This window comes from Zymoseptoria tritici, chromosome 6 (genome assembly GCF_000219625.1).
Source record: "Zymoseptoria tritici IPO323 chromosome 6, whole genome shotgun sequence".
NCBI lineage: Eukaryota > Fungi > Ascomycota > Dothideomycetes > Mycosphaerellales > Mycosphaerellaceae > Zymoseptoria > Zymoseptoria tritici.
In genome coordinates, this window is record NC_018213.1 from 2,257,957 (window position 1) to 2,284,975 (window position 27,019).

Genomic DNA, 27,019 nt, shown 5'->3' on the forward strand with positions numbered 1-27,019 from the left:
GAAAGGCTGAGGAAGAAAAAACTCTCCACACCTCGGACAACGTAGCCGCCCGGAACTGCGTTTGGCTGCACGCTGCCACGGGGATGCTAGCACTCTGACCCATCTGTCTGGATGGAGAAGGTGGATCTCCGTCTTGTTTCTTTTCTTGACACTGCAGGTGGGAGTGCTTGCATACGGTCGTACAGACTAGCCCGCCCGAGATAAATGGGCCCTGCCGGCGGTATCTTGGTGATGCATATTGCGACATTGTGCGGCTGGTTCGCTCGTGGCGTGTTTGACGGTGCGGACGGCGATGTCTGTGTGATGTTGTTTGTGTCAGGTTGATGATCGGAGTGTTACGGGTTTGTTCTTTTTCGTCTGACGTCCGAATTGCCTTCTTCTTCACATCAGATAGAGTTCAGCCATGGGTGAGATTGGATGAACCGGGTCCGCCTGGTTCCTGCGCTAGTGGGCTTTTTCAGGAGCGTCCCACTGTAAGGAGTTGGCTTCCATCACCAAGCTTTCCTGTCGTGTCCATACATTGCTCAGCACTCATTCTCTTCTCTCGAAATAGTACATCTGTTTACTGCAGTCTGCGAGTACTGCATTCGGGACCACGACCGAGATCCTGCGTTGTTGTCCCTATCGAAAGCTGTCATGTAACCGAGGATAGGGTGCGCTTCTCATTGCACGGGCAGTGCATCATGTAGTGTGTGACCTCAGAAGGACCCAATCTTGTGCTCCGCGTGGCGCATCGACCCCATACCTGTTGGCGGCAAGATTCTTTGGACGCCTTGAAAAAGTGGAGGTGAAACGGAGCTCACTCGGCACAGCAGACCCGAGGCAGAAATCAGGATGGACACAAAAGCAGCCATTTGACATTCCAGAAGAAGCATGCCACATTCACCCACAGTTTCGGATGGGCTCTCGCTGCTCCGCCGTTGGGATCCCAGACGCCTTCAGGTGTCACAGCAGCTATTGACGCCTTTGCTCCGAAGGATGGAGAAATTCGTTCTCGCTTCGATGCATTGGAACATTGCCAAGTATCAGTCCTCCGTGAGTCCGTGGCGTCTCCGAGCGCTGGCACCGTGAATCCACAGTCCGCATTTTCGACATGTTTATTCGCGTAACAATGCGTTGATGGTTGAACGTGCATCATACCTTTCCCGATCCCTCTCAACGGGATCCTGCAGGGTGTCGACGTGGCAAGACATGTTGTCCCCGCAAATTGTGAGCATGCGGCATCACTGTCGCCCTACATAGGTCCACCTCTCCCGACTGCCTTTCCTGCCGGTCCATCCCCATCGCGACGACCAGTGTAACTCAGCAGGTCAATCAAGCAACATGAGTGACACCAACCTCTCCTTGGCCTATGGTCCTCGCGTTGAAGACCAGAACATCTCACATCTCCAGCTCTGGCAGGACGCTGTCAACGCCCGGCCCAATGCCACCGCACTCATCGCAAAACATCAATCACCTTTTACTTTTCGATGGGTGGGCAGTCAACATTCCGAGAAGGAATACGTCCAATGGACCTTTGCCGATCTCGACCGCGGCGCCCGACGGCTGGCAACTGCTCTCAACAGATTGGCTCACATCGAACGACGGCCCATCGCCGCCCTCATCAACAACCAAGCAGAATGGGCACTCTTCTACTGGGCGACAGCATACCTCCACTCACCCTTCGTTCCCATCAACCCGAAGATTGCAAGCCGAGCGGAGGAGCTGAACCACATGCTCGACCTCGTTGGTCCGGTGGTACTAGTGACAGCGGATCTGAACATTGCCGCGCAAGTTGAGCAGTCCCTATCAGAAAAACTCATGGCATCCATCTCCACAAGGATCACTCTCTCCATGTCGGATATTGCGACCGCAAATTCATGGAGTCTCCTTTCGAACATCATGTCTGGCGACCCTTCACCGCCAGACACTCCGGACGTCGTCTCAGCCAACGACACGATCGTCATCCTCTTCACCAGCGGAACCACATCACTTCCCAAGCCCTGTGCGCTGACAAGCTACCAATGTCTGAATGCCGCTTTGGGATACATGGACGCACAAAAAGTCACTTCCGCTCATAGATTCGTGCAACACCTGCCTGGATTCCACTCATACGGTATTGGCTGGTCACTCGGTTTCTGGGTGATGGGTGGCACAGTCATATTCCCGTCCGACTCTTTCGAGGCTCAGGCGACACTACAGTGCTTTGATCAATTTCGGGCAACACACATGGGTCTTGTCCCGACTACTGCTCAAGCCATCCTCGCTCATCCGGAGTTCGCAAGGACTGATTTGAGTAGTCTGGTGAGCATTGATATCAGTGGCGCTGGTGTACTACCCAGTCTGGTCGATGCTTGCACAGCGGCGTTGAAAGTGCCATCAAGCACCAGCTATGGCATGACTGAAAGCCCGGGCACCATGGCTTGGTCTGTTGATGAGGGATATGTCATTCGAAATGGCGAGGTCATGTCTGGACGACCAGTGCGAGCGACTTGTGTCAAAGTGTGCGAGCCTGGTACTCGAGAGATTGTTCCTCGCGGACAATTTGGTGAGCTGCACAATGGTGGGCCTCAGGTTATCCCGCGATATATGGATCGAAGAGTATCGACCGACGACTTTTACACTGATGAACAAGGCACAAGATGGATCATCACCGGAGACCAGGCGATCATGGATGCGGATGGTGCTGTGAGAATCTCTGGAAGATACAAAGACATGATCATCCGAGGTGGCGAGAATATCTCACCGGCCAGTATCGAGGACTATCTCAGCAAGAAGCAAGATATATTCATGGTACAGGTGGTTGGTGCGCCGGATGAGATGGCAGGAGAGGTGCCAATCGCTGTCATCACCACGGTCGACGGGTGTGAAGCCGATTTGAATGAGCTCAAGCTGGATACTCAACGAGATCTTGGACCAGCATTCGCGCCAAAGATGGTTCTACATTTGAACAAAGACCTTGGACTGGATGTATTCCCATGCACCGCCTCTGGCAAAGTGCGAAAGGTCGAACTGGCCAAAGTCGTCCGAGAATATCTCAAACAGCAGCACTCCGCTGCATTGGACAAGTCCGGCTCCACGATCGACTCCCTCATCAGCATCTGGAAGATGATCAGCGGTACCGATGGACTTCTGCCATCGTCCGTCTTGGAGTCCTTCGCGGACTCCCTGATGATGATGCAGCTTTCCGGCACAGTCAAGAAGGAACTCGGAAGAGACATCACTGTGGAGGACTACCAGACATGCATCACCATCCAGGATCAAGCAGACCTCATCGAAGCTCGACCGTTGAAGAGTGCAATTGTTCTCGCGCCACAACGAGCTGGACCTCCGACCTTGCAAGACATGCCGCACGCTAGGGATGAGGTCGAAGCCTTCAATCAAACTCAGGAAGCCGTCGAGAGTATGCTTCGCCCGTTGAACATGTCGTGGGACGATGTCGAAGACGTTGTACCTTTGCCTGACTGGGATGCCATTTTCGCGAAGCAATCTCGTCCGTCTTCATGGAACCTTCGCTTTGTCTACAACGCTGCCGTCGATGCTTCAAGCTTAGCTGCGGCTGTCAAGGCTTCACTCGAGTTCCATCCTACCATGAGAGCTCTTGCATTTGAGAGTCAAGATGAGGAGATGCTATTGGTCACGATGCGAGCCACAGATGAGTGGATGAAGGCATGTATGACAACAGGCTGGGAAGTGGAGACCAAAGAAGAACTGAACAAGCTTCTTCTGGATGATCCAGTCCTCGACAACGCGAGTGCCTCCGGACCGCTCGTCAGATTCCACGTTGCCAACGTGCGAAGCGATGGAACTTCAGGCCTTGTCATGATTGTGTCTCATGCAGTGAACGACATGAGCATGACCAAAGTTTGGCTGGAAGACATCGTCTCCCTACTTACCGGCGAAGCTCCAGTCATCCCGCACGCTCTTTTCAAAGACTACGCCACCGCTTTCTACGACCACAAAGATGGCCTCGAAGCCGAAAATGGCGTCACATACTGGGCGACAAAGCATGCCGGCATCAGCTCCACCGCAGAAACCTCTCTCTGGCCTGAACAGCGAGCACCCGAATGGTTCAAAGGTATTGACACCAATTGGACCCGCTCGAACGGCACCAAACCCCGCAAGAACGAACGCACCGTCTCTGTTCCCGCCAAACTCGCCGCACAAAAAGGTCTCCGCCGTAAAGTCCTCGTCGAAGACATTCCCCTCCTCAAATCCGCCCACAACGTTCCCTCCTTCATGCTCGTCAAGTCCGCCATCGCCCTCCTCAACATCTCCCGCACAAACGGCAAAGAAGCCATCTTCGGCACCATCAACGCCGCTCGCAACTGGCCTTTCGCTTCGGACTACACCGCTCTCGAGCGGGAAGCCTACACCGGCAACCCGCTCGACATCTCCGGCTGCACGACCGAGTATGTCCTCGACCGCATCCCCGTTGGTCGATCCAAGTCTGTTCTCGACTTCATGCGTCAAGTCACTCAAGATGAGGAACGCAACTCGTCCTTCGCGCACACGCCGTTCTTCCGCATCGTTGATCGTCTACGGGATCCTCTTTCCTCTGACGATGTCCGTACATTCGCCGAGCGGGAGCGCGATGCTGACTCCCTACTCCCTCTGATCCGAAGGCAGTCTTTCAACTGGCTTCCTACGGCTCCCACGGCGCAGAGTTCCAAGGGCTTACAGTTCCAGGAGATGTTGACGAGGATGGACAACGGGTTAACGATCACGGGATTTTTGGCGGATGATAAGAGGAGTGTGGTGTTGGGGTTCAGCTGGGATGCGGAGCATCTGACGATGAGAGAGGCGGAGAGTGCGCTGGATGAATTGGTTGGCTTGGTGGGTAGGATGGGCAGGGAGGAGAATTGGGGTTTGACGGTTGGGGAGCTGTTGAGGGGTTGACGAATTATGATTGCGTGTTTTCTTTTGTTTTGGGTGTGCAGCACAGGGTAATGTCTTTTTGACTTTTGAAGCTTGGGAGTGGAATGCGGCAGCACGGAGAAAATGAATATCGACAGACAGCAAAGTAATGCAGCGGACGCAAGTAACGACCGACGACTGCACTTCATTCATTTAGGCACATGAGGGTAATGGGACAATGACTGCCATTTCGCTTCATCGCTGCTCGCTCGATGATAGACATCCACCATCCGACTTCATCCACTTTTTAAGTTGCAGAACGCCCGTCAGCCCACACAGAGCCCGAGTGAACTTATGAAGCAGAAGAACCATTCTCATGCTCAGCCAGCTCACGTCCAACGCGGGCGAGAGTCTCGGGATCGTCTCCGACGTAAAGCTTTGGTTTCCACTTGATCGAGTCTGGAATATCGCGGAGAGGCGTGTCCGCCGGATCGGCACGTTCTTCCAGGTCCAGGGCACCACGGTGGCGGCAGTGTACATTCTTGCCGCCCATTCTGCAGTACCCGTATAAGTTGGCGGTGTTTCTTAGCAAGGGATCCGCGGCTCGTGACGAGATCGCTTCGCAACTGCAATACGGGCGTGGCTCCTTGCGCATCTTCCACGCTCGGTAGTCAACGCCACAGATACGTCCTTTCAATCCAAGGTTACAGTCCCGACAATTCGCCTAGGACAGGTCAGCGATGACTCAACCGATCAAAGTGTAGCAGACGAGAACCTGCCAGCATAGCTCGAGAGACGATCTCGGCGCCCGCTGCAGGCCTTCTGTTCTTCGATTCGCTCACCCTGCTTGACCATTCGGTCATGGGTCCGTATCGATCGGCCACTTTGCACCCAGCAAAACTTACGCAGACGGAGAGCTGCACAACGACGATGTCTCTATCAGGAGAGCATCGAGATGCGTACAGCACCGCTTAGCGCATCGGACGATCACGGCAGTTGTAGGGCAGGATAGATTAGTTCTAACGATCCTGCACCGCCGCGGTCAACCGGGACTAGAATACGGAGGTTCAAATGGCCCACCCCGCCAAATTCCTGGATTTTTGGAAACGGCAGCGAGACCGACGTCTACAACACGTAGAATAGAGCCTCGTATGTTTCTTCTGCCTATAATGTATAACACAAAGCTATTTATATACATCGCATCTTTAAAAACTAAGATAAAAGTTGCTTCTTTATAGTACTATCCTCGTTGTTACGATCCTTATAACCTCGTTTAGAATTTAAAGTTCGAAGTTTAAGTTTCTAACTTTTACGATAGAGGAACGTAAGCTACAACAACTTTACGAGGTAATTAATGTATTTCTATTATAATTACAACTAAGTTTAGAAGGTAGGCTAAACTGTGTAAAAGCTCGCGGCGACCTAGGGAGCCTACGACTAGCAGTCGGGCGCCGCGCTATACGAAAAGGCGACAGTCTACAGAGTGTTTAATTCTGCGAATTCGCAAAACTAGGAATTTAGCGGGGTGGGCCATTTGAAGCTCCGTCTAGAACTAGAGCTTCCCGGATCGAACGGCTCGAGCGATTCCGCCAACAAGGATATTCCGAAGATGCACATCGAGTAGCGCAGCCCGGAAATGACGATGTTTGACAATTTATGCGCAAGTATACATCAGGAAGCCCAGTCAAAAGCATTGAATTTTGTGATCGAACAACGTAGCGATGCCTCCACAGCGTTCGGTTACATACCAGTCCCTCCACTGTCTCCTGTCTCTACTACAACTCAATGCGCTCGAAGTTCGTCCTCCACCGTCCACATCCGTCTATATTTCCAAGTCCGGCGAGTGACTGCGATGTGGAAAGCAGCTCGAATTGGGTCTCGTCCGCGCAGCCGAGATGAAGGGCGTGTCTAGTTGTCGCCGTATTCGCAGGACTGCATGGCTCCACGTTAGCTTCTCGACACGACTCCCAACTTTCCGAATGACACGTACCCCCCCGACGCCACATTGACCTTGAGTTACGTGACCGTTGACAGGACAGGTGCAGCCGGAGAAACCAGAACCTTCGGCGCAGGCTGGCGAGAAGCAGCTGCCCGCGAGTGCTTGGCTAGGGTAGAGCAGACCAAAGGCCAGAGCGGCGACGGCGAGCAAGTGTGCACGGAATTGCATGGCTGGGGATTGGCTTGATGATGGACCGATGGACCGCTTGGATAATGGTTCGATGGACCGCTTGGAGAACGATCAATGCACTGCTTGGATGATAGATCGTGCTTGTGGGACGGGTACAGTCGCCTGGATGTGTTTGGAGAATTGATCGGCTCCTTGGATATCGTGGAATCTGTATCTGAAGGTGATACAAAAGTAGAAGACGAGAGCGATAATGCAGAATGGAGCGGATGGAGGTGATGCGAAAGAAGAAGCTTGGAGTGGCGCTTTATATGTCGCAGTCACTCCAGTTGGGTCCAGTGCACGTTGGATGTCGAATCGTGTGCGGCACGGATCTTATGAGCTTCCGAGAAAATCAAACGATGCATCCAGAGGGCGTCGATGCAGCAAGAAAAGTTCAGCCGGAGTTCAATAGTGCTGGTCCAACAGACATGGTCATCACAATCGCGACGTGGACATTGGTGGAAGATCTCCATGAGACAGGCTGTACCGTCCGAGGCAGTACTGATTTCTGCCCAAAGGGAGCCTCCCATTGTACAGCGTGTGAACGCATCAGAGCGGTTGACATCATTTGTCGAGCATCTTGTTACAAGGGTGTTTGCACCTTTGAGGATGCTCTTTTCACTCCAGTGCACTCCGACGTGCTAGAGCCCGTTCCATGGTCGCATCGGAAGTATCACCGTCAGGAGCTTGGCCGAGACCAATGGCTTGAACGCAGCATGCGAACGCATCGAAGAGGTCACCCCTCAGACCCGGCTGGATGTCAACGGCCTGATTACCAGGAAGCGAGCCACTCCATCCCCACGTTATCCTTGCCGGATGAACGGATGTCTTTGAGCCCTGCACGTGACCATCAAAATCACGAAATCGATGTAGTGAGGGAAACTAACGTATGGTACACCATCTTGGGAGTTCGACTGATAACCTGTGTGCGGAATCCAGCTCGTTTAAGAGTGGCATTGCATACAAGTATCAGCGAAATCTCGTCGAGATGTGATGCCGGCATTGGTTGCGTATTCCCGACGCTGCTTCCTGTATCCACTTTGTCCACTAAAGATCGATTGGCCGATCCTACAGACGGTCCCCTGCGTATAAGAAACAGTGGCCGCCGACAATGGCCCTGCACATGCGGAAATGTCGGCATCGCCCGCAGGTTACGGCGTGACACGCATTGAGCAGGCATCGTCCCATCGATATCCTGATCCTTGGGCCATGACGACGCGATCAATTTGTTGGAGGTAATCTCATTGTTGACAGTGGCATGTTTTCGCCGCTCTCACCGCATGTCCCGATTACAACATCTTAGTCGGGTCCCTCTCATCGCCATCATCTTCCAAGCTCACCCCGGCAAGATCACACGCAGCCCAACATCCTTCAGATCCGTCTTAGAGCAGCAGCAATGAGCTTTTACCAGGTCGCCGAGCCATCAATCCCGTGTCGGCTAGCCTGCGGGATGGTGGTCATACAGGCGTGGGTGTGTAATAGAGGAAAGAAGAAATCGGGTGTAGATAACGATGGGCAGGCCTCGAGGCCAGAGCGTGAGGACGCTGATGATGATGAGAGAAGTCAGCAAATGCATGTTGATCTGCTAGGACATGGTCATCGGGTGTGTGATGATTCTCTCAGGCCGCAGGCCGTGCTTACCTTGAAGTGGAGCTTTGCTGCGGCAAGAGGAGCTGTTGTTGTAGAATCAACGATTGCTGGGCGAGATAAGTGGAATCGAAGAGGGCCCTTATATGTTGCGCCGGCCCTTGGAGAAATGACTCCCCGTGTTCCATCTACCAAGGGCACCGTTCGAGACAGCACGCAATGCACCCCACAGGGGGAAAAGCAATGCGCTAACGCACTTCCGCGACCTTGGACGTGCTCGACTATTCGACTCATACCGGACTGGTCTTCCAATACTCCGAGTTGATGCCTCTCACGGTGTTCCGTTGAGTGTATACGCCAGTTGCTCATCTCCATGTGTCGGTGCAATGCAATGCTTGCGTGGCAGATGCCGTGGTGAAGACTGTGTCCTGCATACAGGAGCAGCACATGTCGCCGAGAACTAATCGAAAACATCTTGAGGCAGTGATCGAAGACTTTGCGAGCAGACTTCGGCTCGGATAGATCAATGACCAGGTCCAAGGAATGGCCACTGATTCTTGCTTCCGGGCTTAGCTGTATAGCATACGCCTTATGTTTTTGTTCTTCGGCAAGCATTCTGCGTACTGGAAGTTTCAACTGCTCAGGCCAGGATGCGTGCCAGCTCAGCGATACCGACTTTCGAAGTCCTGCTTCTACAAAGTCTGGAAAGGGTTACCGTATGTAGTGCCAGTGTGAATTGGTTCAAGTGAGGCCGCGGTCTTCTGTCCATGGATACTTAACACAAGAGCGAGGCGATTAACAAAACAACGAGGCGAGCTGAGACGGTGTACAGACGGTCTTCTGCATGTCAATAGCGCTCGTTGTCGAAAATCCGATTGAGGCTCTTTTAAGGCAGGTATCGACAGATTCTCGAGCTCATATTGGACGTCTTCAAGGGCCGGGCACCAGATCATGCTTTGAGGACCAGAGCGATAGTCGCGTAGTGCGCGTGATGTCGCCTTTAACGTTGCATGTGTGTCGGTAAGTAGGAGAAGAAGGAGGAGGTGAAGTCAAGTTGTAGTTGTCAAGGCGCTTTGAAGCAAAAAAGCAACGCCAGAATGGGCGAGGGCTTGGCATTTCGAGCGAAAGACGCGGCGCGTCACTCGTCCGTGTGTTGTTCGCGTTCTTCTTCTCCAATTTGACACACCAACAACAGCATCATGAGGTAGGCCATTCCGAATCTGCCCACCACGACAACCTCTCACACCATCACAGCTCTCCACTCCGATCAAACATGTCGGCAGCGAATCGCGGACGAAACACACAAGGCGGGCGAAAGCGCGGCAGAGACGCAGAGGATGATGTGCCCTCATCGTCCGCCGCGCCGCCCTCAAGTCGTGAGTACGGTCGCAAAATGCTCGTCCATCCCATTCTGACACTGCAACAGCTCCGGCCTCATCACCGCCCGTCTTTCCCGCAAACGACGATGACATCGAAGAGGACGACAATCTGGACCCTGAGGAGGATCTCATCCACGACCTGGAAGACGCGGATGAGATGGCAGAAGACGATGCCGGTATCGATCTCTTCGGCGACAACTTCGACCGCGATTACGACAGACAAGAGCAAGAAGGCTACCAAGGTGCTGATATTGACGATGAGGAGGACTACGACACACTGGATCCCGCAGCCAGAAGAGCATTGGAAGCGCGACTCAACCGCCGTGACAGAGAGATAGCACGTCAACGACGAGCACCCGCTGCATTCCTGCCAGACGATGAGGAGGATGTCATGGACCTGACTCGACAACCACGAAGACGCCGACATCGCTTTGATGAAGATCAGGACGATATTGACATGCACGAGGATATCATGAACGAAGAGATCTCCGTTGAGGCGCTTGGAGATGTCAAAGCCGCAAACTTGACCGACTGGGTGTCGCAGCCTGCGGTGCACCGATCGATTGCGCGAGAGTTCAAGTCCTTCTTGACCGAATACACCGACTCAACAGGAACATCTGTCTATGGCGTACGGATCCGCACACTTGGTGAGGTCAACGCGGAATCGCTGGAAGTCGACTGGGCGCATCTGGCGGAGTTCAAGCCGGTCTTGGGCTATTTTCTTACAAATGTGCCGTTCGAGATCTTGCCAATCTTCGATGCCGTTGCCCTGGAAGTCGCTCTTTACCACTACCCGGACTACGAGCGCATCCACTCGGAGCTTCACGTGCGAATCGCCGGTCTGCCCATCTCATACACTCTCCGCCAGCTGCGTCAAAGCCACTTGAACTGCTTGCTTCGCGTAAGCGGTGTTGTGACAAGACGGACAGGCGTGTTCCCACAATTGAAGTATGTCAAGTTTGACTGCACAAAGTGTGGAGTCACTCTGGGGCCATTCCCGCAAGACAGCAATGCAGAGGTCAAGCTGTCTTTCTGCCAGAATTGCCAATCTCGAGGACCATTCACTCTCAACAGCGAGAAGACTGTCTATCGCAACTACCAGAAGCTCACTCTGCAGGAGTCACCGGGCACAGTTCCAGCAGGCCGCTTACCTCGCACTCGCGAAGTGATTCTTCTGTGGGATCTGATCGACTCAGCGAAGCCCGGCGAGGAGGTCGAAATCTCTGGCATCTACCGTAACAACTACGATGCGCAATTGAATAACAAGAACGGCTTCCCTGTCTTTGCTACGATTCTGGAGGCGAACCACGTTGTGAAGTCGCACGATCAGCTTGCTGGATTCAGGCTCACAGAAGAAGATGAGCGTCAGATCCGCGCCCTTAGCAAGGATCCAAAAATTGTCGACAAGGTCATCAGCTCTATTGCTCCCTCGATCTACGGCCACACCGACATCAAGACAGCAGTTGCGCTATCTCTTTTCGGTGGAGTTTCGAAGATGGCGCAAGGCAAGCACTCCATCCGTGGAGACATCAACATCTTGTTGCTTGGAGATCCGGGAACTGCAAAGTCTCAAGTTCTCAAGTACATCGAGAACACTGCTCATCGTGCGGTCTTCGCCACTGGTCAGGGTGCATCTGCCGTCGGTCTCACAGCCAGTGTCAGACGAGACCCGCTCACACAAGAGTGGACTCTTGAAGGTGGTGCGCTTGTGCTTGCCGACAAGGGTGTGTGCTTGATCGATGAGTTCGACAAGATGAACGACCAGGACCGAACGAGTATTCACGAGGCCATGGAACAGCAGACCATTTCCATCTCCAAGGCTGGTATCGTAACAACTCTTCAAGCCCGCTGCGCGGTCATCGCTGCAGCCAACCCCATCGGTGGTCGCTACAACGCAACAGTCCCATTCAGCCAGAACGTCGAGCTCACAGAGCCCATCTTGTCGCGTTTCGACATCTTGGTCGTCGTTCGCGACACTGTTGACCCAGAAGAAGACGAGAGACTAGCCAACTTCGTCGTCAACAGCCACGGTCGTGCTCATCCTGTCGCCAACTCTGCACTGGGTTCGCAGACCCAGACGACAGCAATTGGCGAAGAGGACATGGACGTTGACGGCGATCACCCACCTCCGGCTGCAGGACCGAAGACTGAGATTCCACAGGAGCTCCTGCGAAAGTACATCCTCTACGCACGAGAGCACTGCCGGCCAAAGCTATACCAGATCGATCAGGACAAGATCGCTCGTCTCTTCGCTGACATGAGACGCGAGTCTCTTGCGACCGGCGCCTACCCCATCACTGTAAGTCATTCCACGTTACCTTCATCGTAAGCGATATACTAATGATTCCGCAGGTCCGCCACCTAGAGTCCATCCTCCGAATCAGCGAGTCCTTCGCCAAGATGCGACTAAGCGAGTACTGTAGCTCGATCGACATTGACCGTGCTATCGCAGTGACGATTGACAGCTTTGTTGGCAGCCAGAAGGTGTCTTGCAAGAAGGCTCTCGCTCGAGCATTTGCGAAGTATACGCTCGGCCGACCGGGTGCTGCGAATAACAGGAATCGCGGTGGGAGGAGAGGTGAGGCGGTTAGTGCGAGTGCATAGATGATGATATGAGGGGGACTTGTGAAATGACGGCGTTTATGGCGGTTGGATATGGTTGCCTTTCGGAAGACCTTGAGGGATTGATCGGCGTTACTCTGTGCACAGTCAAGGAGAACTTTGCGCGCACCTGGGCAGTGAAGTTGCAGAGAATACCACTTTCGAGATCTAGCCATCTTCCTGGCCTCCAAGGGTGACTTCATACTCGCCCCTTTCATGGTGCAGGTCGTGCGGTGCGTTTAATCCGGGGATGTCGCATTGGCTCTTTGCTGCCTCCGATTTATATCTCGTCGGCACTTAGAGGCTATGTGAGAGAGCTTAGCAGTCTGCTGGCGGCTCGGTTCCTTTGGAGTTCACGACGCGGAGGGAGCAGACTGAACTCAAAAGAGACTCCAGTACCGTCAGTACGGATACAAGCAATTTTTGAACTGATGCTCACGATACCACGGAACTACTATGGCTCCGTCAAAATTTCGAGGCTCACTGCTTGGCTTGCCATGAACCTGCGCCGCGCACTTTCTTGACACTTTCGTCCTCTTCAATTCTCTCTATCGCAGACATCACAGCTGCTCCATCATCAACATCATGGAGAAGCCCAGCCCACCTCCGTATACCAGCATCGGTCACGGACCGTCCTCTGAAACAGGCGTCGACGAGGGTAACGCTCTTATCGACCATCTCACCAAGCGTGCAAACGAGCACCTTGCTCTCGATGCCGACTATCCAGTCGGAGCCCAAGAAAGCCTTGGTCGCGAAACAGAAAGAATTCGCAATATGCTGGAGTTCACCCTCTCGGTGGACTATAAAAGGAATGCCGGTGCCAGCATTTCCGCCGCCGACCGCGAGCACTTCGTTCATCTCGCTGAAGCCTTTCGCCTGTTCAGGAGGGACCCTCGGGACGATGGGAAACCTCGCAAAGCCGACCCCGACACTGAAGAGAGGAGAATAATCGTTGATTTCTTCATAAAGTATCTTCACGAACCTTGCAAGGCGCTTCTCTTGCCCCTCGATAGCGTGTACGACTGCGTCATCTTCCTCAGTCGATATACAGATCGCAGCGGACGCTACAAAGGCTCGGTCACAGGTCAACTCTACGACTACGGTGTCGAAGGACTAGCGTCAAAGCTCTACATGGACCGCACGATCCTAATTCCTCGAGTCTTCACCGACATCGTCGTTCGGAATCGAATGATCGACGGAGTCAAAGCGATTGAAGAATACTTTTTCCATCGGATCTTTGGCATTGAGAGCTCAACAGTGGTACCTCCGGGAATTCGGGGGTTCCAGTCTATTCACACTGTCAAGTACGAGGCCAGTGAGCTCACGGTTCAGTATGCTTCACGTCGCAAGACTATGCTTGCTCGTGTCTGCAAATATCTCTCAGTCCAGCACTGGACGAGGACGATGAGCGGGTATGTCAAGGGAATGTTGGCGAAGACACGGCAGGGTGGCGCCGGGAAGCGGACGGCGGACCTCCCTTTGACATCCCGGCGAGGAAAATGGACGTTGTTGCCCGTGCGGAAACGACTAGGGATTGATCTTGTTCCGGGAGGATGGCAGGAATCGATGTGAGACCTCAGGTTCAGCTGAGGCAATGCCAGTAACGGGCGGCAACCCGGCTCGTCAGATACCTCCGTTCTCCCGCTCGAAATACACTGCACGGGGTGCCCCTCGATGGCTTGGATTGCGCAGTTCGAGTGGGAGAACGTAGGTGCGTTCGGAATTGGATCCACGGTCGACTTGGTTGCATCGACCCCACTCTATTGAAGTGTACATGGCGCGGAGATGAACGGAGGAGATGTTTTCTGTTTCACCTGCTCAAAGTGCACACTCTCCGCCAATGAGGAGCACGTTGTGCAGTGCAGTTTGAGCGGGAGCTTGGAGATGCTGTCGGGGAGCAAATCGCGTCAAGGATCGTCAGTGTCCGGCGTTGCGGCCAACCGCCGAGGCGTGAGTGACCTTGCATGGTTCACTCTGACCAAATTGCAGCAACCATATTTGGACAGTAGTGAGGGCATGGTCGATCATAACTCAGCTACCTGACCTGTTCTACCTCTTCTTGCCCCTGCCTCCTCTCCCTCCTTTCCCTTTTCCTCCCTTGCCCTTCTCAGCACCAGCTCCACCACCACCCATCATCACCCGCACGAGCTTCACGGGGATGACACTCATGATCTCCGCCTCCTTCCATCCCTTGACCAGCTCCGCCTCTCGCGGCCAGATCCTCTCAGAGTCCTGCGCGGAGTTATCAATGTTCTTCGGCTCGCTCATACCCTTCGTCCACTTTCCAAGAATCTCCCGCACGGCCTTGCCCTTCTTCTGCTGTCCCGGCTGGAGCTTTGCCTTGTACTTCGACCTCGCCAACGCCGCCCAGGGCGCACAAACGGGGATAGCCTCGAGGATCTCGTCACCCGGTAGAGGCGTTCCGACAAGGGCGTCCAACTGGGTGAAGATATCTGCGTCGTGGTCATCCTCGTCATCACCTGCTTCTCCCTCGGCCAACTTCAGCCTTCTCATCTCCTCCGCCCTCAGACCCTCTTCTTGCGCTTTCTCATGCTGCGCTCTCCGCCGGGCTCTCGCTTCCTCCGCAGACTCGACTTTCGCAGCGGCAGCTTTTGCTTCGGCCTCGCGCTTCTCCTCGGCGGCTTTTGAGCCGAGGAGTTTCATGGCGAGCTCGCGGTCATCTTCGTCTTGGTCGGCGTACTTGTCCGCGATCTTCTTGGCTTTGAACTTCTTTCCGCGCTGGCCTTTGGAGGGCTTTGGCTTTGGGTCCCCGTGGATCGGCTTGCCTTTCTCTAGACGTGCGAGAGCTTTGCGCTCTTTATTGGTGAGGAGGGCGCCTTCCTTTGGTGGTCCATCTTCGGCAGCCTCGGACGTAACACTAGGGTCGACTGTGGTGACGGAGTCTTCCTCGGCGTCGCCATTGTCTGTGGCTGCGTCACCATCTGTCTCGCCGGCGGTAGTCTCTCCTTCATCATCTTCGGCATCCTGACCAGACTTGACACCGGATTGAAGAGGATTACTTTGTGCGTGCGAGCGCTCATTGTCGTCGTCATCCTCGTTGGCAGCATCCGCGTCCTGCTGATTTGGTCCGGGTGACTCTTCTTCCGACTCTGCATCATCTGGCTGCTGTGCATCTGGAAACTCGTCGTCGTCGTCATCGTTGGCCGGTGCAGCGGCGGCATCAGGGAACTCGTCATCATCCGAGCCATCAGATCCAGCAGCATCATCGCCATCACTTCCTGCCACACTCTTGTTGGCATCCGTCCTTTGCAGGCGATGCTTGACATGATTGGCCTTGCTCTCCTCACTAATCTGGAACATCACACCAAACCCGAGCAGCAGTTGGGCGGGCGGTAGATGGTTCTTCTTACCACGAATGACAAAACCGCCGTTCGTGAGATACTCTCCAGTGGGCGCAGTCTTGGACACTTGATCTGCGTTGACCCACCAAGCGGACATCACCGCCTTGCTCTCCCACGCGCTGCTCGTGCAGACAGCCAAGTTGCCAGCTTGGGAGAGAGTCGATGGTGGTATGGGCGCCTCCGGCGTCGCAGGGTTGTTTTTAATAATTACGCTCGCGGCTCCTTGTAGATCGGCATTCACGTAGACATCGCCCTTCTTCAAGTATCGGCGGTAGAGGATCTCGTTCTGCTGAGCATCCTTGCCAGCAAGGACAAGATATCCATCGGAAGACAGAAAGTAGATGAATTTCTCAAACCAGAATTGCTTACGCACTGGCCGTAGAACATCCTTCTCTTGCTTGAGGCCCTTCTTCAGATCAGCCATGACTCTCTGCTCGGTTGACTTCAATGCCTTCTGCGAGGCTTGTGCAGTCTTCTCTTGCTTGGTCGCAGCAGATCGCTTTTGATCGTAGTATTGCCGAGCGTTGGCCCAGCCGGATGCCGCGAGGTCAATGTCGATTGTCAGACGCTTGTCCTCGCCACCTTTTGCAGCAGGCGCAGCGTCTTCATCGTCGCTGTCGTCAGGCTCGCTGTCTGTCTCGTTGGCCTCGTCGTCGCCGCCATCCGCCGCGTCCAGTTCGGAGAGTAGTAAGGTGACGGTGTTCTCATGCAGCTTCAGCGGCAGCTTGATCAGCTCCGCAACAGCATTGTGACGCTTCTGCTCATTCTCGATCAATTTGCCAATATCGACCCAGTCCATTCCTTGAGCAATGAGGCCGTTCACCGCAGCCGTAGCCTCTTCCACTCGCTCCACATTGGCTTCAATAGCTTGAGCTTTCCGGATGTTCAATTCCTGCACTTCTTGTAGACCATCAATGCGTTTCGCCTGCTCCTCGCGAGCTTGTTCGATCCTTCGCTTGGCATGATCCTCCCTCTCTTGCAATTTCGACTCCAGCTTCTGTCCCTCGATGGACGAGAAGAACTCATCGACCGTTTTGTTGAACCCGGAGAACTCGCGGAACACAATCGTTTCTTCCGCAGTAAGCTGAGCTGGCTTGAACGGATGGAAGTCCTCGTACATGAGGCCGCGCTCGTCTGTTGCTTCACCATCTGATTCCTTTACTGCGCCGTTCCTCTTGGCTAGAATGTATCCGGTTGCCACCTCAGCCTGCGTGATATCATCTATGACTATATTCGCCTGTTGCAGCGCCGCCAACACCTTGTCTAGCAACTCATCACTCTCGAGTACTTGTTCTGGCTGAACATTGCGATCAATACCAGAAACATGCAAAGCATGATCCAGCAGTATCGGAGGGAACTCAGTCGTTGTAATAGCCAAAGCCCTTCTAAGCGCATCTCCTGCCTTCTTCTTGATCTTCTTTCCCGGCTTTTGCGACTCGATCAGCTGCTTCTGTATCGCAGCTTGTAGTCCATCTCGTAGCCTCTCCGTGCTAAGATCAGGGACGCCGTCGAAGTTTTGTCTCAACGACAAGTTGTACGTCGCTCCAGCCCGGTATTGCTCATGCTCGGCTCCTTCGCCAACGCTGCGTAGCAGTGCCAAAATGGTGGATTCCTTGTCCGTCAGAACGATATTGCCTCCCGCGTAGAACTCGAGGTACAGCCGGTATGCGCCATCTGAGAATTCCAACTCGATGACTCGATCAGTGCCGACCTGCCTGACTGCAGTTACACGTCGTGTTTTCAGGAATTTTCGTAATCTGGCAACGAATGGTGTCGGCGCCGCAGCGGTCGCTCGTGCGAAGCTTGTCAGGTGACATCGGAAACCACTGTCGACTAGCAATTGCTCGCGGTGGTCTGGTTTGGCGAACTTGAGGAGGAAGATTCGTGAGGACAGATCGTATACGTTCGAGAGGCGGAGCGAGACGAGAGTGTTGGAGAGTTCGTGGGCGATGACCTTGACGTCCAAGGAGGAGAATCGCTGCTTCATCGTGGGATAGGTCGGGTGGGGTGTTCGTATGAGAGGACAGAGGAGCTGTCGCGGTGTTTCAATTGTGATTTCTCAAAAATGTGCGTCATGATGTACCTGACGTCGTGAATCGCAAAGCAGAAGTGGGGCTCAAATTTGATGTACGTGTGGAGGCAGCCATCAAATATTGATTGCCCTCGAAGAAACAGTCCTTGAGGTGAGCACTACCGTCAACTTCACCGTCAACTTCACGTCCTTGCCCAACGACATCAAGACCTTGGTGAAGAATGCGAAGCTTGAGGATACGTCTCCGCCGATCTTCCGCAGTGCTATTGAAGCCGAATGCGACGCACTGCTGCCACATTGTGGAAGCTTTGAAGAGCCACACCAGAGGACTTCTTCGAACATCGGTCAAACACTGCCACTGCTCTCACGCCTTCGAGGCGAAGGCGAAGGCGACATCGCAGCTCAAACAGCAATTTGCCTACACAACAGCCATCTTTGCCTCGCGTGGCACGTGGCACATGGCGACAGCAGAGGACACTTGCCGAGGACACTTGCCAACACAATCCGGCCACAGTAGTGCTGACAACCACATGGCGGAAGACCCGGGCCGCATCTAGGTTGTGTTCTCCCTGATCTATTGAGTCGTCATATCCGACACGGGGAACGGAGGACCGTGTTCATCGACATTCTCAAAAGAGGTTGTCGCCCCTGCCTGAGCTGAGAGGCCAATGTGATGTGAATCGTCTCACGTGCATGTCGACACGCGCATGGTCCAATCGCCCGCGATGCGTTCTCGAATACGAGACCCTGAAACTGGCCTACAGGCTCGCGCTTTAATGTGATGCGTCTGCAAAGTGATGCTCCGCGCAAGCCCTGTGCTTCGGGGAAGCAGCTCTGCGCAAGGGCACCCGGTATGAATGCAAACTCCCCCTCTGCGCGGCCCCGGCATCTTTAAGCTCCGTATCGGATGATTCGGATCCGATGGACGAGAGCACAATCACCATTATCCTTGAAGTCTGCTTCGATGTTCCGCAGGTCCGTCGCCATGAGGCCCGGCCGTTCCGTCACAAGGATCGGGGAAGTAGCGCAGCCTAGTGCGAATCGACACGACAAGCACATTTCGACTCGACGACAACCAGACTTGTTAGCGAAATCGAGGGGAAGTGGATCCTCAGTTAGTGCTCGTTTCACAACTCCGCAGATTGGACTGAGGCTGTGTGCGACTACGCACGTGGCCGGAGTGATTATAGCGCGGCTGATGTGGTATCCATCAATCCTTCGTTCGGACTGGAATTGCATGTTTTCATTCCGCTGATGAGTGAATTGAATTGGAGGATCCTTGCTGCGCTACATTCATCTGCTGCTGGTCCGGCCAGGCTCAGTTTCAAGAATCGAAGCTGACCAAATGAGCAGCATTGTCGTGGATGGAAACAACCACCCTGCAGGCCCTGGGCATCAATCCCAAGCGGGGCAGACGGCAGTGCGTCGTCGTGCATCGTTACACCTTCCCAAACTACCGAACCGCAGATGGCATTGAAGGCGACCAACTCGGCGACCTCCGCAGACCCGGCCGATCTAAGGCTGCTCCTCCAACGCACGCCCTCAGAGCTGACGTCGAGATATGCATGGTGCGGTCCGATAGGATTCATTAGAAACAACGTGCGCGATATGCGGGCAGGTCGATCAATGATGTCGCTTAACAACGTGCGTGATTGAAGGATTCGAGGCACAGCTGCACAGATCAGCTCCTGCTCCTCTCATTCTCTGCGCGAGTCATTTGCATCGTTGTCGATGATCTTGTTTTACCGCGAAGGATGTAGTGCATGTACAGAAGGTCCTTTTTTCGGCCAATGGCATAACGCGTGTCTTCGTATGTTCGTATCTTCATGCTGCAATGTGGGAGATTCGTGTACACCTAGAGCCGACGTCGCACGGGATCTTCATCCCCCGCCGGAGGACGCAATCCAACGGATCCGCCGCGACGTCCCTTTCTTGCTGCCAAAGTGTTTCGGAAGTCCAAACTGCGCAGAAGCTATCTCGTATTCGGACACCTCCTTGGTGCTGGTGATGATACCAGGACGGAGTTGGAATCCTTCGTACGCAAGAGCGCCTTCTAGGTCGTGCTCCATCTCATCATCGTGCTTGTAGAGGAGGACAATGTCTCGGAGCCAGTGTATCTTCTCCTCTAGCATGGTCAACCAATCGATGAAGGTGCTGCAGGTCCAGTCGGGCAGCCAGTACAAGGGTCGCCAGAGCTCGAATGTGTTGTGCTTGTAGTAGAGGTGGAGGGTCTCTTCTCGGAGCTGTCGCGAGACGCAAGTGAGTCCTGAATGAAGTGAGTGTTAGCGGTGAGCATCGTTCTGGCCGGCTCATAGACACCGTCGTGATCGGACGTGCTTGTGGACTTTGCTGCAATTGTGAGAGGGCAAGTGTGGGATTCAAATGTGTCGACCTACCTGGTGGCGCAGGTCGATTAAGCCTGTCTATCCGGACTGCTCGCTTCTCAAGCAACGGCACTCTTCTTCGCGCATCACTAACCTCCGACGGTGGCATCTCAATGAAGTCATCTCCGGGTACCGGGCCCCATTCCGTGACCGCAAGTATGAATATTCCTTCGCGAATCTCTGCCGGCAACTCCAAAAGCCTGCATCGCGGTATCAGAGCTTCGAGCCGGCGCTTGTGTTCGTTGAGACGGAGGATCACGTCGTATTGATGGGTGGAGTCCTGCTGGAGTGCGCGGTCGATTCTCCTCAGTAGCAACGTCGCTTGTCGCTGCTGCTTCGTCGTGAGTGCCGGTGTACCTTGCGGTGGCGATGAGCTGCGGATGTGCGCTCGGGGTTCGCTCATCGAGTACGCCGCCAGCTCGAACGTTGACAATTGCAGCAAAAGGCGCGCAGTACCATTGTCGAGCTTCTGCATGTTGCAAGACTGATTCGCGGTATTTCATGCTTTGATGATAGTGTGAGAGCGCCATCAAATGGAAGCCTTCTGGAAGCTGCAGTGAAGTCGATGGCTTCAAACCTTCTTTCCATCCTCCCGCAGAGTCTATCCACTATACCGACCTCATCTCTACATCAACCAACTTTGTAAGATACCGCGAAGCTATTGCATCATGTCGAATCCGTGGCCAGCAGGTGACAGTTTGCGCGCAGCTCGAAGCAATATATCATCTCGTTTTGCCATGATGGCACACGACGGCGACCAGCATCCTAAAATAAAAACAGACAGAACATCTATAAGGTATGTCCTACAACAGCACGCTGACCCTGATGTCGAATATCTCACAAGGCAGACACGGTCGCCATCTCAAGACCTCTCCTCATGTCTTCCTTCAAGGGAAGGACGACAATCGACAGCACATCGATCGTATCGTCCCACAAGACCAACGAAAACCTCCCCCGATCGGCCCATCGCCGGACTGCCGCACAAATGGCAAAAACCCAAAACCTCACCGCACGCCTCACCAAATCCCCTCAGCCTTCAGGCAACCGCAAGCGAAAACAACCACATGAGTCTCCACTTCTTCACCATCACATCACGCCCCACGTGCACTACTCGTACAAGCAACGGAGCAGATCGTTCCGTGGTTATACCGTACTCGAAAAGGTACGGTGAGTTTCGTCCCCTCCGGCACGCACGAGAGTGAACAACAACCTGGTTGGTACTTGTCCCGGTCTGGCATTCGCCCTGGTGGGCACTTGTCAAAACAACCACATGTTCCGACGAAAGCCGTGAGCCGGTGAGTTTCAGCCGGTGACGTTCCGAGGGACGCGTAGTGACTTTCATGATTCCCCTCCGGCATACAGCGCGAGCGAGGGGAGGAAGGGCAAGGCTGAAGCAAAGACACGACCTGGTTGGTACTTGTCCCGGTCTGGCATTTGCCTTGTCAAAACAACCACATGATCCGAGGAAAGCCATGAGAGCCGGTGAAGTTCCGAAGGACGTATGTAGTGACTTTCGTGACTTTCATTTCCCCCTCCGGCATATGTACAGCGCGAGCGAGGGAATAAAGGGCAAGGCTGAAGCCAAAAAACGACCTGGTTGGTACTTGTCCCGGTTCGGCATTCGCCCTGGTTGGCACTTGTCAAAAACAACCACATGATCCGAAGAAAGCCGTGATCCGAAGAAAGCCGTGAGCCGGTGAGGTTCAGCCGGTGAGGTTCCGAGGGACGAATGGGATTGAAGGATTTTCGTCGTATACCACGCATCGGTAGCTATGTGTACAAGCGCATTTCAGTGCCGTACAGATTCTCGAGCGCGAATCATGCAGCGGCCTCAGTCATGGTGATCGTAAATTTTGTCCCTACAGCACAGACAGCACGACCCGTCACGCCCTGCCATTGTCCCGTCGTCTCCATCACAGTCCTTGTCCTCTGCAAAAGCATTACAAAGTCCGAAATCCCGACCACACGCTGGCGGAAAACCAAACAATTGGTCGATCGTAGATGAGAGAAGAGGGAGAGAATCCGTCGGAAGACCGGCGCCATGCCCTAAGTCCAGCTGGTGACTGCTGGCCTCAGGCTGAGGGAAAGACCTGGATGGAGACCTGGATGGCAATGGATGCTGGTCAAGCTAGGATCGTGAACTGTGTTCTGGAAGAAGTCTGAATCTTCCGCGGACGAGGGAGGGGTGTCATGGAAGGAAGGGTAAGTAGTGAAAGGTAAGGATTGACGGGTTGCAGGTTGGGAGGTCGTAAGGGTCGGTCAAAGGCCGAGGGATGAACCTGGTGAGTTTTTTTTTTGGAGAGTTCTGGCTTGGTGGTTGCGAATGATAGCGGTTCTTGCTGATGGAGAGAGAGGAAGAAATTTGCCCGCTGGGCAGTACTTTCCGTCTCGATGTCGATAGTGTCGGCAGTGTTGTAAGTCGCACTCGCGCCCAAGGACTTGTGCGAGTGCCAGCCAGTGTATACGGCCAATCCTGTCGTTCACCGCTAGTTCGCTGACGATGACAGTGTCGCCAACAGAGGAAGGTACAACCAGCATCCCAGAATTAGTACGTACCCAAAATCGCGGACCAAACTCCAAACCTTAGTGTGTCAGACTTCCGCGAAGCTGGCTGTTTTTGACTTTACAGGCCGTCCTGGTGGTGGCGCGGAAGCTTTCACCGATACCTTGAACGAGGGGTCTCAGATTTCGACTTGATTCGAGCGCGAGTACGCGATAAATGCATGTAGTTTCGCCATGCATTGCGGTCATGTCGTGCTGGTCTTGACCATCGCGGTCTTGTGACAGGCGGTCTGCAGATCGTAAGACATCCACGAGGGTCGGACAGAGACGTCTCGGAGACATGGAAGCGAGGTCGAAGATCTGGAGAAGCTGAGCCCTACTTGAGATTTCGAAGTCTGTTCTGTATTGGGAACCCCGGAAAAGTGACGCGTGCGTGGCACACGATGTGCGCAAGCGAGCACAATGCCTGCGCGAGTCACGTCCTGTTTGGTGCACGGCACTTTTTGTGGTGTGCTCACGACTCGGAAACGCACTGCCGGTGGTTGGATCTGACTTCAGCTTGCTGCAGTTCTCTAAATTAGCTCAATGTCAGATAGGGTGCGAGGCGCGGAAGGCTGATGAGACCACGAATGGAACGGCCGTAGAAAGCTCACTGGTCAGGATAACCCCTCTTTCACCCTCGTCATACGAAGTGTGGCCTGACGTACGGAGTCCATGGTTTGTGCAAGGCTGGCGAAGGCGAAGCGATACCTGCGCGAGGGATACTGCTGCCAGGTTAACCTTGACAATCAATAAAAAGTAGACGAGGTATCGTGGCCGGCTGGAGGGATGAGTCTGACGAGATTGGGTCCTGCGCTGGATATAAATGGGGTATAAACTTTCGGAGATCCATGTCGTCTGCGGGATGCACCTGGTGGGTGGGGAGGCTCGTCTCGTGCGCCGGCTGTGTCGAGCGAATGTCCAGGCTGAAGGCTGATATTCGGCTCGGAAGATGGATGTCGATCACGAGGCACGTCGTACACCAGGCGAACCGATACAGTAAAATCAGGTCGGCTCCGATTGTCGGATGTGATAGGCAAGCGCAGCGTTCTCGCGTCTGGTTGACGTGGTTCGTGGTGATGGCGAGCAAGCATCAGGTTCCATCATTGATGAAGGGAGCGAGGACAGGCATTACTCCTGGTCGATACATGACGACCCTCCACGGTGGCAGAAGTCGTGCAACTCGCGGTTCGCCATCCGGTACCTACGTAGTGCTGCCCCGGTCAACAAGTATTGCAGAGCTGGAAACAACAGTCGACAGTTTGATGGATACGGTTGACCTTGATGATGGGGCCAAAGCCATTGCATCGTGAGATGGTATCATCAGCGTGGCACAGCCGCCAATGTCCAAGCACGTTATTCGTGGGTGATGGAGCGTGCATGGTCCACGAGTCTAGAGGTGTTAGTGCACGGTGCATATAAGCAAAATGGCGGTGTGCACGTGTACACACTAGTGTGCACTATGGTGCACACAGTAGCTACGCTAACCTTAATAGGAAGTTGTATGTTAGTAAATAGTGCTCGTTGTTTATTACTATCGCTCTGTTAGTGCTAGATCTATTAATAACGCCTCTTTAACAACCTCTGTAAACGTTGCTGTTATCTGCTCCTTATCTTGTAACTCCCTTAACAGCTCTAGCATCTCTATAGGGCCTGCTATATTATTAGAATTACGTTTAATGTCCTTAAGGATACTATCGTTAACGCGATACTTAATGCGAAGGTTCTAGAATATATAGATAAGCATCTTAAGGACCTTATAGTAAGGCAATTGCGGCGGAGGCTCTAAATAAAGCTATAGGCTAACTAATTACGTTTAGCCGGCCCTATTGTTAGATATACTGCTAAAGCGAATAAACAGAGGGCGGTAAGCTCCGGATAGCTCGTCCGGAAGTTATTATGCTACTACTACGTTATTAACATATTCTTAGCCAAGCCGGACTTCTAGATAACTAAGTTGCTAAAGACACTATTGCGGTTGCGAAGGCTCTATAGATTAGCTAAGAGGGTACTAGCACAAGTGTGTATCTCGACTGTAGACTCTAGCTAACCGCTATATCCCTTAAGAGTGCTAGTGCGTTGTTAAGTAGCACAGAAGTCGACAAGGAAGCTAGTTATTAAGTAAAGCTAGTCGTTAGTAACGAGGACGAACGCGTTGCAGTCCTTACTACGCTCCTTAACATTAGCGAGGTAAGCGACGAGCATAAGGGGGTAATAAAGAGCCTCGTATCGCACGTTAATTATAGGCTTAATCTCGTTATTAGTAAGTAGACCGTTGTTCTACGACTAATTATATAGCTACTAGAAGTTGCTATATATATAGCTAAGGCAAGGGTAGTCGTACTCGAGAGTAATAGTTACCTTAAGGAAGGGCTCTATAAGGTTAATATAACACTTAAGGTTATACTAGAAGTTAGCGGTCTTATCTACGATCTTTAAGATCTTACGCTATACTACCCTCTACTTTACGTCGGCGCTATAAAGCAGTCGATCCTAGTGCCTCTTAACTAGCTCCTTAATATAGACGCGGTTGTCTTAGACTAATTTTACGCAGTTTAGTCTGCCTTGCTAACGTATACTACCTTATACTTAGAAGCGCTTCGCATAGCCCTTACTAATCTTAATAATTAACTCCTTAGGCATAAAGGTGTTCTTAAAGTACTCGGCAACTGCCTAAGCGTCGCGGAAGGTAAGTTTAACAAGCTACTCCTCGTAAAGGTCGTTTATAAGAAGGTTAAGTTAGTAAGAGTAGTAGCTAAGTCCGACAATTTAAGGATACTACTTAGATATCTAACTAAGCTGTTAGCGAGCTAATTAGAGAATTTATAGTATATAGGGTGCAGCCGAAATTGCGGACCGTAGCGGACGCTTAGCCCCTTTAGGTAGATGTCTATAGATCGCTAAAATTTAAAGCTAAGCTTTATTTTCTTCGATTCTAAACTAACTTTCTATTAAGTACCCTTTATTATACTCGCATTATCTAAGGTTATTATAACTACCTTACTACGCGGAAACTTCTAGACGATACGTATAAGACTTCTCGTATAATTCTACGCTAAGCTATGCTCCGCACCGACCTACTCCGACGATAGGAAATATATAGCCTTAGTAGTAACCGCGAGGTAATTAACAACGCTCCTACTCGCTCTATCGGTCTAGCTATTACTTAGTAACGTAATCCTTCTAGCCTTGCTAATCTCCTCGTTAATCTAGCTCTTAAGAGTCTTGTATTAGCGTAGTAGGATCGTCTTAGTAAGCTGCTATCGAGTCGGCAGTATAAAGGCTAGCCGGACGAGTTTTATAAACTTCTTAAACACCGGATAGTTAATAGTATATAGTAGCAAGCCGGCGGCGAATATCTACTCTACGCAGGCCTTAGTAGTAGTATAGTAGTTACGATCGTTTATAGAGTCTACTAGCCCTAACACCCTTATGTCTTACTAACTATTGTTATAGTCTTTACCCTTAGAGTCCGAGTTTACGACTACGTCCGGATCTAAAAGGTAGCGTTAGTAGACTAGATACAACCTCGCCGGCAGTCTCTAACACCTCTAAAGGTGTATAATATAACGACTAGTAGATCCGGAATACTATCGATCCGAGTAATAGATATATATTACTTAAGGGTAATTCCTACTACTAGTAGTAAAGTCTTAGACGACTTCCTTCTAGTAGTTACCCTTATTAGTCTTACGCTTCTTAGTTAGCAATACTATATAGTCTATTAGCTCGTCGAAGGTAGTAGATTAAGAGCTAGAGGCGTAAGAGCTCGTTATGTTAGTTAATAAATAAGGATGTAATAAAGGACTAACTAACCGTTTTTATAGTATATTCCTTACCTCTTTATACCTCTACCGGTCTAATAACTTATCTACCGACACCGCCCTTATCTACTAGCTTCTTCTACGACGCAATATTATACGCTACTATTTATAGAGTAGGAGATATACATAGGATAGTAAGGGCATAGCAAGAGCATAAATAATAAGATTAAAGGAGGTTATAAGGGCTCTATATCGGTTACGGATTACTATTTATAGCAAGCCGGTATATGCACAACGGACCTTTTAGAAACTACTGTGCACATAGTGCAAAATGCACTGTGTGCATAGTGCGTGTATTAAGGGCAA

At 52.5% G+C, this 27,019-nt stretch overlaps 4 protein-coding genes across 4 annotated transcripts; 2 read left to right on the forward strand and 2 right to left on the reverse strand.

Moving 5' to 3' along the window:
* Nucleotides 1-1,323: 1,323 nt before the first annotated feature.
* On the forward strand, nt 1,324-4,878 carry MYCGRDRAFT_109989 (uncharacterized protein; the record flags this gene model as incomplete). Its single annotated transcript, XM_003851571.1, has 1 exon — nt 1,324-4,878. The coding sequence occupies one exon, from the start codon at nt 1,324-1,326 to the stop codon at nt 4,876-4,878; it is 3,555 nt and encodes a 1,184-aa protein (XP_003851619.1).
* A 4,703-nt stretch (nt 4,879-9,581) lies between these two features.
* Nucleotides 9,582-12,573, forward strand: MYCGRDRAFT_94100 (DNA replication licensing factor MCM2; the record flags this gene model as incomplete). Its single annotated transcript, XM_003851572.1, has 5 exons — nt 9,582-9,610; nt 9,786-9,794; nt 9,845-9,966; nt 10,017-12,268; nt 12,322-12,573. The coding sequence occupies 5 exons, from the start codon at nt 9,582-9,584 to the stop codon at nt 12,571-12,573; spliced, it is 2,664 nt and encodes an 887-aa protein (XP_003851620.1).
* A 2,046-nt stretch (nt 12,574-14,619) lies between these two features.
* Nucleotides 14,620-17,919, reverse strand: MYCGRDRAFT_43818 (uncharacterized protein; the record flags this gene model as incomplete). Its single annotated transcript, XM_003851680.1, has 2 exons — nt 14,620-15,351; nt 15,469-17,919. 2 exons carry the CDS (start codon nt 17,917-17,919, stop codon nt 14,620-14,622), a joined length of 3,183 nt encoding a protein of 1,060 aa, XP_003851728.1.
* A 1,925-nt stretch (nt 17,920-19,844) lies between these two features.
* Nucleotides 19,845-20,823, reverse strand: MYCGRDRAFT_94102 (uncharacterized protein; the record flags this gene model as incomplete). The annotated part of the gene is made up of 2 exons (XM_003851679.1): nt 19,845-20,230; nt 20,361-20,823. 2 exons carry the CDS (start codon nt 20,821-20,823, stop codon nt 19,845-19,847), a joined length of 849 nt encoding a protein of 282 aa, XP_003851727.1.
* Nucleotides 20,824-27,019: the final 6,196 nt, after the last annotated feature.